The 10,924-nt window shown below is 39.9% G+C and overlaps 1 protein-coding gene across 1 annotated transcript; it reads left to right on the top strand.

The window, feature by feature from the left end:
• The first annotated feature begins 392 nt into the window (after nt 1–392).
• On the top strand, nt 393–1,652 carry LOC129903798 (F-box/kelch-repeat protein At3g18720-like). The gene is made up of 2 exons (XM_055979317.1): nt 393–1,385; nt 1,572–1,652. The coding sequence occupies exons 1-2, from the start codon at nt 393–395 to the stop codon at nt 1,650–1,652; spliced, it is 1,074 nt and encodes a 357-aa protein (XP_055835292.1).
• Nucleotides 1,653–10,924: the final 9,272 nt, after the last annotated feature.

Below are 10,924 nucleotides of genomic sequence, written 5' to 3' on the forward strand. Positions count from 1 at the left end.
AGATCTGGCAGAGGAGAAGTAGATCCATTCAAATCCAAAGTAAGGTGGAAAGTCTCAATTCAATGCTACCAAAAAAAAGGTTATTATACACACCAATCCCATCCCTTAGGAAAAAAAAAAAGGTAGCACCGAAGAAAGGAAAGCGCGAAAAGGTAGTTTTTGTTGTTCCCACGAAGCGAAGATCATTCGCTTGGCGAATAAAGTGGGTCACCCTTTTTTTGTCTTCAGCCAAACACTTTTTCTCGCATTGGTGGGGATCACTAATTGTGGTTCGGCTGTCGCCCTAAGATTAAGATCAGTTGGATTGGGAAAGCAACCTGAATCCACTTTCCTCCAAGAATTTCGAGTAACTTTCTGTATTCCTTAAGATTACAGACTGTTATAACCCCATAATGATATTTGGCATTGTATGCAAATCCTGGCGCTCTGTGGTCACCAAGGAGAATTTTAACAGTAACTTGCCTAGGGTTCTGTGGCTAATGTTAGCTGAGGAAGGGGATGATAAAACATGTAGGAAATTCTTTAGTGTCTATAATGGCATGATTTTGAAGAAGAGGATTCCTAAAGCGAGTGGAAAACGATGTATGGAGTCTATGGGATGGCTTATCATGGTTGGAAAAGATGAGGGTGAAATCAGTCTATTACATCCCTTCTCGAGTGTTCAAATTCAATTGCCGCATCAAATTACCACCGACCGTTATGAGTTCAACCAGACTCCCGTTCCATGGACCTTCGTCCAGAAAGCTATTCTGTCAGCCAATCCTTCTCATACATCTGACTACATTCTCATGATCATTGAGGGACACTACCAGTTCCTTAGTTTTTGGAGACCAGGAGATTTGTTATGGACCAGGATTAGGAAACCGGTCTATTTCCCACATACTAGTGATGTGGTATATTTCAACGGCCTCTTTTATGCAGTTAGTTATAGTGGCTGCGTCCAAGTTTGTGATATCATTGGCTCTGAACCCACTAAAAGTCTTACCGTAGCACAGCTACCACCATGGATTGATGGTATGTATTACATCCTAGAATCACTAGGATCATTATTTGTAGTTTCACAAAATGGTGTTGATATAAGGTACGTCAAAGATGATCGCGAAAGGACTCCAACAGATGAAGATGAGGAGAAGAAGATGCACATGTACAAGACCAGAAATTTTCTAGTTTTCCAGATCGATTTAGCTGCTTGCAAAACTACGCCAACCAGGGATTTAGGGGACCAAGCTTTTTTTCTGGGTGCTAATGCTTCTCTTTCAGTCCAAGCATCTCAATTTCCGAGAATCAAGCCCAATCCACCGGAGAGAGGTTTTGGTTCATTAAAGGCGCATCTTGTCAGATCCGTCCAGTTTACTGCCTTAGCAAGGAACTATTTATCTTGGAGAGTACTGCATCGGTTTCCGCCGTAAGCGAAGTTCCTGATAAGGCACCGATCTGGTGTGGCATACTCATTGCCATCATAATAATATTATCACTGCTGAAATAGATCTCAAGTTTTTCCGGCGAAGCTCCAGTTTTTCCGGCGAAGCTCTAGTTTTTCCGGCAAAGTTTTTTTTCTTTTTTTTTTCCAGGTGTACAGATCTGTATTTCCGGTGACGAACAACCGCTGCAACTCAACTAAGTACGCCGATGTGAACAGTACTCCGACGTGAGCAGTATTTTCCGGCGGCAACCAGGTTCATTTCTACCGGAGTTGGTACCTCCGGTTTTTATATCTTTATATCCTATCCTTTGTTCATATACTTGTAGTTACATTTTGCCGATTTTAAACCCTCGAATAATTTATTAGTTCATACGCATTTTCGTGGCTTTGGATAGTGATGGTAGACTAGGGTCATGTTCTCGCTCATGGACGGGGACGAGGGTAAGGAGAGGTAAGTGGGTTAAAGGAGCGTCTAGACTGAGAATAGGTTCTTGGAACATTGGGACGTTAACGGGTAAATCCATAGAACTGGTTAAGATTCTAAAGAAGAGGAAGATTAATATAGCCTGTGTCCAGGAGACAAAATGAGTCGGCTCTAAAGCTAAGGAGGTAGACGGGTATAAGCTTTGGTTTTCTGGTAAATCGAAGTATAGAAATGGGGTAGGCATTCTAATAGACAGTGATTTAAGGGATCAGGTGGTGGAGGTTAGGAGAGTCAATGATAGGATGATGTCGATTAAAATGGTCGTTGAAGGGATCACGTTGAACGTTATTAGCGCTTATGCGCCGCAAGCGGGCTTATGCGAGGAGGATAAGAGGCGCTTTTGGGAGGAGTTGGACGAGTTAGTGGGAGGCATACTACCTACTGAGAAGCTTGTCGTGGGAGGGGATTTCAATGGACACATCGGATCTATTTCGGGAGGGTATGATGATGTGCATGGGGGCTTTGGCTTCGGGGACAGAAATGGAGGAGGAACTGCACTGTTGAATTTCGCAAGAGCTTTCGGATTGGTGATAGCCAACTCGAGTTTCCCAAAGAAGGAGGACCACTTGGTAACCTTCCGTAGTTCAGTGGCTAAAACTCAGATAGATTTTTTACTCCTCAGGAAGGATGATAAGGGTTTGTGCAAAGACTGTAAGGTCATCCCGATCGACAACCTTACAACCCGACATAAGCTCTTAGTGATGAATTTAGGGATAAAGATGACAAAGACGAGGAGGGTCGGGGAAGAACGACCTAGGATCAGATGGGGGAGTTTGACAACGGTTAGTGCCCTTGAGATGGGAGAGAAATTGAAGGATATGGGGGCCTGGGATAGTAGTGGGGATGCGAACAATATGTGGGATAGGACAGCTAGTTATATTAGGGCTGTAGCAAGGGAAGTGCTAGGAGTCTCGACAGGTAGTCGTAGTCGGCATCGAGGGGACTGGTGGTGGAATGGAGAAGTGCAAGGGAAAGTGGAAGCAAAGAAGGTGGCGTATGCTAAGTTGATGGAGAGCAAGGATGAGGTGGAGAAGTGGACGAATGGAGAACTGTATAAGATAGCGAGGAAGGAGGCGAAGTCGGCGGTTGCAACGGCAAAAATGGCAGCTTTTGAACGTCTTTATGCTGAACTGGAAGAGAAAGGTGGGGACAGAAAATTATTCAGGCTAGCCAGGGCCCGAGAGAGAAGGGCACGCGATGTGGATCAAGTGAAGTGCATTAAAGACGAAGACGGAAAAGTATTGGTAGAGGAGATCCTTATCAAACAAAGATGGCAGTCATACTTCCATAAACTTTTGAATGACAAAGGGGACAGAGAAATTGTGTTGGGAGATTTGGAACATACAGGAAAGAGTCACGATTTTGGGGGTTGTAGGAGTATTACGGTCGATGAGGTTAAGGATGTTGTTCATAGGATGCGCTGCGGAAGAGCAACCGGACTTGACGAGATCCCTGGAGAATTTTGGAAGAGTGCGGGCTCGGTAGGTTTAGAATGGCTGACTAGGTTATTTAATGTCATCTTTACGACGGCAACGATGCCCGTAGAATGGAGATCGAGCATCATGATCCCGCTTTACAAAAACAAAGGGGATAGCCAGAGCTGTGACAACTATAGAGGTATTAAGCTTCTAAGCCATACTATGAAAGTATGGGAAAGAGTGGTAGAGATGAGGGTGAGGAGAGGCGTGTCTATTTCAGAGAACCAGTTCGGATTTATGCCGGGACGCTCAACTACAGAAGCCATCCACCTTATGAGGAGACTAATGGAGCAATATAGGGAGAGGAAGAGAGACTTGCATATGGTGTTCATCAACTTGGAAAAGGCTTACGATAAAGTCCCACGAGAGATACTATGGAGATGTTTGGAGGCTAAAGGTGTACCTGTAGCGTACATAAGGGTGATCAAGGACATGTACGAGGGTGCCAAAACCAGGGTAAGGACAGTAGGAGGAGACTCAGAACACTTCCCAGTTATGATGGGGTTGCATCAAGGATCAGCTCTTAGCCCGTTCCTATTTGCCTTGGTGATGGATGGATTGACGCGACAAATTCAAGGTGAGGTGCCATGGTGTATGCTTTTTGCGGATGACATAGTCCTCATCGATGAGACTCTTAGCGGAGTTAACGCTAAGCTGGAAGATTGGAGACGCACCTTGGAGTCTAAGGGGTTTAAGCTGAGTAGGACCAAGACAGAGTACCTAGAGTGCAAGTTCAGTGAGACACCTCAAGAGGTTGGCACGGAAGTTAGGCTCGGGGACCAAGCCATCCAAAAGAGAAGTAGTTTTAAGTACCTTGGTTCTATCATGCAAGACAGCGGAGAGATCGACAAGGATGTCACACACCGTATTGGGGCAGGATGGATGAAAAGGAGGATCGCCTCCGGTGTGTTATGTGACAAGAAGGTGCCACCACAACTTAAGGGCAAATTCTACAAAATGGTCGTTAGACCAGCTATGTTATATGGGGCGGAGTGTTGGCCAGTTAAGGTCTCCCACGTGCAAAAGATAAAGGTTGCCGAGATGAGAATGTTGAGATGGATGTGTGGGCATACCAGGAGTGACAAGATTAGAAATGAGGCTATTCGAGAAAAGGTAGGAGTGGCCTCGGTGGAAGACAAGATGCGGAAAACGCGACTGAGATGGTTTGGACATGTGAAGAGGAGAGTCCCAGATGCACCAGTGCGGAGATGTGAGAGGTTGGCCATGGATGGTTTCAGAAGAGGTAGGGATAGGCCGAAGAAATATTGGGGAGAGGTGATCAGACAGGACATGGCACATTTACGACTTACCGAGGACATGACCCTAGATAGGAGGGTGTGGAGGACACACATTAGGGTAGAAGGCTAGTGCATAGTAGTTTTATTCCCCCTTGCTCGTAGGCGTATTAACGCACTAGGATTGCTTGTACTCTGATGTATGTTAGTTATGGTATTTATGTTATTATCCAATAATAATATCTACTGTTTTTTTGTGCTTTGATTATACTATTGTTTGGACCGTTTTCGTCATCTACTTATTTACTCTAATATTCTTGTCTAACCTTTTTCTATGCTTTTATTGAGCCGAGGGTCTTTCGGAAACAGTCTTCCTACATTGGTAGGAGTCAGGTCTGCGTACACTCTACCCTCCCCAGACCCCACGATGTGGGATTCTACTGGGTTGTTGTTGTAATTATTAATGAATTAAAGAATACATATACATCAATCTTACTTGACCAATAATTTTTATTTTAAATTATTAATGAAGTAAAGAATAAATATACCTCAAACATAATTCATTGATATAACAAAACTAGGTTAAGTTAATTCTAATGCATCATGACTTAATTTTTACTATTATGTGTGGTTGGTTACAATATGTTAAGTTAATTCTAATGCATCATAACATAATTTTTTGCAGATTCAATATATTGTAACAAAGATTCAGATTGTCTCAAAATCAAGATTTGTGGCCCAAATTTGGTGTCTATTTGTGTTCAAACATCAATGTATTTGTGTGCATGTGCAGAACAAGTTTGAAAGTTAATTATCTATTATACTATTGAACGTAATAACATATTATCGCATTAATAATAACGACATGTAACCCAAATTGTTTCGATCGTTACTAATGCAAGTACTTTCTTGATAAGCATTTTCTTTATTTAAATATTTTTATATATTTAAATCTCCCTAAGTTAGTCGTTGTCACGATCCCAACCCGCCGTGACTGACACCCACCATACTTATTTCAGTGGGAGAATCATTCTAACAACCCAACAACAATAATCGCAAAATGTGCACAAGTTAAGGATTGCGGAAGCAAGAATAAACCAGAGTAATGTTGAGTTCCCATAAACTCAGTCAACCAAGTTAATAATAATAAAGTGCGGAAGTAAGCACATCCTAGGAACTGAAAGTCATCGTACCAAAAATCTAATCTAACAAGTCTAGAACAGGAGTATAACCCCACATAAAAACTAGTAATAAACAAAGCATTGTCTAAACATCTAAGTGTTGGAAGAGAAAATGACTAGAACAACGATAGAAAAGTCCCCGGCAGCATGACAGAATAGCTCACCCTTGGACTTTGAACAACCTGCTAATCCTTCAATCGAGGTCTCTCAGCTACTAACTGAATATGCCCTGTACTCAACAAAAGGCAGAGCAAGAGTAGTATCAGTACACAAAGTCACGATGTACTGATAGGATCACGCGGTTAGCCAGTAAGCGGATCATAGACAAGTAAATTTCAACACAATAGGCATATACATATATACAGAATAAGTCAACCACATCTCAATATCGCAGCTCAATGTCTTTCACTTGCTATAATTTCACACAAGGGTCTTCTGAAAGGACCTACAAACAATCAATTTTGTGTCAGAACGTGACACCCGATCTAAGTATGTGTCGGAACGTGACATTCGATCCAAATACGTGTCGGAACGTGACATCCGATCCAAATACGTGTTGAAACGTGACATCCGATCCATATATGTGTCGGAACTTGACACCCGATCCCAAGATATCACAATTACAAGAACATACAATGTTTCCAACATTTATACCACCAATAACAGGTTCATCAATATAACAAGCCAGCAAGTGATCATTTCACACATAATCTAGCATTTTTCCCTATTCATATACACACATGCATATCATGAAGTAATTTAACAAGTATATGAAACACATACAGGAAACTAGACCACCACATACCTCAAATTCAAGCTTTCAGAACCTTACAACACAATAACCTTCCCTTTCCGGGTTCGTTCTTCTCGTTCTTGGTCTAAAACATTAAATACATATCAAAGATCAATACAATGGCCTAACTATCAAGAAATATAATACAATTTCATTCCCTAGGCCAAACCCATGATCCTACTCTTACCCTAGAGCTATTTTCCACTATGGATTTTTAGTTCAAACCCTCCCCCAATGATTATCACTCATACTTCTAGTTTCTAAGAATCAAAGTATAAATTTAGGGAGTAAAAACCTTACCTTAAGCTTGGAAATCCATGGAGAATCAGTTGAAATCACCCTAGGTCACCTTTTGGGGTTTTAGAAAGTAAATGTTGCAAAAAAGACCGTTTCTAGTCTTTTTCACGACTTAAGTCGCGATTGTCCCGCTCTGGCGGGATAGATCCTGCTCTGGCAGGAATAAACCTGCCCTAACGGAATAGGCGGAAACAGAGAACTCGGAGTTTGTGCTCCAAGCTCCCCTTTCACAACACCCCCCTTCAAGTACGTATTAAAATATACTCCCCACGAAAACTTCGATTTTGAGAGTTTTACTCGCCCGAATGCGATTCCGCGAAGCCGTAAATGTTTCGTATCGCCTTGGCTATCAGTCTGTCCAATCAAATTACAATTTTGACTTCCTATTATTCATGTGATCACCCTAGACTCACCTGACTCGGAATTCATCCAAGTTTGGCCTAGGCTCAAATTCGCCGAAGTTACTACCTGAAGTTTTCTGACCCCAAAATCCTTCCCCATTGGCCTATCCCTAACAACGGGACCAGATCGTTACAGTCATATACATTCTGATTTTCTTAAATTTTTCTAGCGACTAGTTGTTATATACTTAAATATCATTTGACATGTAAATCTTATTTACCTGTTATAAGCAAAAAAATGTAATTTTCTTAATGTCATAAAAAAAATAACAAAATTATTTAAATTTAAAATCTTAGAAGTATTCATATTTCTACATAGATTTTATCAATCTACGGTCAATTTTATACCACTATATATATTCTTGATAATAACTAAATAGAGTTATTATTATCAAGAAGAAAAATGGAGAGACAATTCTCAAAAATTCTTTTTGTCTTTGCATTATTTCTTATTTCATCTGGTATGAATTCTTACTCTAATTCATCCCAAGAAGGCATTCTGGTAGGAAGGCCGATCATCCCCACAAGATATATTTCGCGTCTATCGGCGAATAAGCTATTCGATCGACTAAAGCTAAAAGGGTGTGGGCGAGTGAAAGGAAAACGCTTTCGGAGCTTTAGCGGACGTTTTTCATTCTTCACCTTCTTTTATTCTATTCTCTGTTTTAACTACTAACTAATACACACTAGATTAATTTTATATATGAATCGCTAAAGTTTATCTATTATAGCAGTATAGTTACAAAATGCTCAGAAAGTTGACCTTTTGGTCATGTGTATTTTACTCACACATAAATTATTTAACTTTACTGTTATGTATAATTGGTAATTACGATATGTAAAAATTAACTCGAATACACCATAAATATAAACTTTTTCTTTATAATATTGCAGATTCAATGTTGCAAGTAGCAGGGAAAATATGTCACGATGATGGAGATTGTGTCGATACTTGTCCCCCAACGATGTTGCCTGCTCGTTTTGTAAACGAATGTGTCTGTGAAAATAATGGTCTTATTGAGAGTAATATTATAGTGGCCTATTTTTTTAAAAAAATAATGGTCATTTTGATTCATTATTATTGCATCAATAATATCGACATGTAACATTTTGTTTGGGTCCATACTGCAAGTGCTTTCTTGATAAGCGTTTTCTATTATTTGATTTTTTATATATTGTTTAGACTTTTTTAAGATGTTGATAGGTGTGTAGAGCTAAATTCAACTCATCTAAAAATTAATTGTACTAATATGTAACATAAATTGACGCATAATAAAGGGAAACTTATAGATCCACTAGTTTAGCAGCTAATTAATTAGATACACTCTACTTTGTAATATTACGAATCTTATTAGATTTTGGTGCGTCTAAATACGTCCAGATTGTAATGACCCTAAAGGTCATCTTTGGAATTTTTGTAAAATGACCATTTTACCCCTCCCTTTAGTTGCCCCGAGTCGTTTCTGATTGTTACCGAGTGTTGATTTTTAGAAAATCTCATGAAAAGTTAAGTCCTTGGAAATTTTGAGTTTCATAAGCTTTAAGTATTAAAAAGTGGTATTTGGGGTGCAGGTCTCGAAACGGAATTCCATCGATTCCAACAGCTCCGAAATGTCGAAATATGCTTAGGAGACTTTATGAAATCAGTTTTGGAGTTGTAACGAAGATTTAAGGCCTTGAGTTGAGAATTTGAGGAACTTTAAGCCAAGGTTTGACTTTGGTCAACTTTTGAAGTTTCAATGCTCGAAATGGAATTCTGACGATTCCGTTGGATTCGGGAGATGGTTTTTGGTCTAAAAGAAGTATTGGTTGAATTTTTAGAGGTTCCGAGTCCGTTTTGGTATTTTGAAGGCCTAAATTGGTTTAGTTGCGACTTTTTGAGTTTTGGGTCAACGAGATCTCGAATTCAAATTTTGATGGTTTCATTAGCTCCGGAATGACCAAATTGGGCTTGTAGCACTGTTGGAATTACTATCGAGGCAATCGATACGAGTTTGGGGTCATTTGACGCTTTTGACTTTGAAACTTAGCCTATGGTTGACTTTGGTCAACATTCTTGGAAAACACGCTCGAATGAAAATTCTGATAGCGCAGTTAGTTCCGGAATGTTGATTTTGATTTAGAACGACCCTTCGTTCGCTTTTCGAGACTTCCGAACTAATATCGAGGCCCATTGTGGAATGAGGCTTAAAATGACTCTTGGGTGTGGGACTCACTTTTTATTAAAATGATCTCGTATGGGAATTCTGAATGCGCCATTGAGTTCGGAACGTCGAATTTAGTAGGGTAGCATATCTGGTTTATTTTTATCGGATTCCGAACAAATCCCGAGTACTCCGTCGGAGATTTTGATTATTTGTTTTCCAAAAAACTGCAGCAGTGCAGCAGCCAACATCCCTTTTATTTTTATTTTTTGGGGTTTTTTTTTCTCCAACTTTAAAACCTCATAGCTTGAGCATTAAGGCTCCAAATTGGGCGATTCAAAAGGCAAACTTGTGAGATATTTCGTGGAGAACGCATTGGAGAGATTTAAAACTAATTTGAAGCATTCGATTCAGGTAAAAATCATGATTTTAATTGCAGCTGTGTCCATTTTCGGATTGAGTTTTTGAAGAACTTTGAGTAATTGTTTCTTGACCTATATAAACCCGATTTTGGTGATTCAAGGGTCTAAATTTAAGATAATTTCGTGAGGAATCTCGTGATAATCTCAGAAACGCGAGGAGAAGCTTCATTTGAGGTAAAAATGCGTTTTAGTTACTGATTTAGTCATTTTTGGAATAAAATTTTGTGAAATTTTGGAAGAGTGTATCTTGATCAATATAATTCCGTTTTGAGTGATTCTTGAGGCTAGATTGTGGGGGGTTTCGCAAAGAATGTCATGGTGTAATTTATTTTGATTGACAGATGTTCGTTTTTGAGAAATCGACGTGTAAAGAGGTTGCCTTGTTTGTTTTCTTAGTTTGAAAATGTGGAAATTGATTGTTTGATCGTCTTGCATAATTTCCCACCCCGAATTGTGTTATAAATATGATTTCTGAGCTTGGGATAACGTTTAGAACCTGTTTTGGGGGTCAAAGCCAGAATTTCGTATGTGGGTCCCACATTTTCCATTTTAGACTCCAAAATTGGTCATCTCCAAAAATTATGAAATTAGTGTCTAAACGACCGTATTGATGTCGTGGTTATGTTTTTGACAGCTTGGAAATATTCCGAGGTAGTTCAGAGGGGAAAAGCTTCGGCACAGTGATTTGGAGCCCGCGTGTTTAGCCTACAGGTAGGCTACGATTTTACCTTTCTTTAGATTGAGATGGAATGTGTGAAAGCATGTTAAAATAGTTGGAATTTGGGTTGGGTAGTTTGATTGTATATCTTAGGTGTTAGAAATCATGCTTTAGGCTTATTATCGGGTTTTCGGATATTTAGAAGCATGTGTATCTTGTCGTTATTTGTTAGTATTATAAAAAGAGTTGAATGAGCATGTTGTTGATACTGTGGGGTATGTTGGCCTTAGTATAGGATGTAAACTTTCTTTAGATGTCCCGGCATCACTCCGGTGAACTTAGATCCGTGTAGAATGGTGTAGCGGGCTAGTGCCTGGTAGCATAGCCTTAGTTAGGAGTTATCCTTGC

This window comes from Solanum dulcamara, chromosome 9, assembly GCF_947179165.1.
Source record: "Solanum dulcamara chromosome 9, daSolDulc1.2, whole genome shotgun sequence".
Classification (NCBI taxonomy): domain Eukaryota; kingdom Viridiplantae; phylum Streptophyta; class Magnoliopsida; order Solanales; family Solanaceae; genus Solanum; species Solanum dulcamara.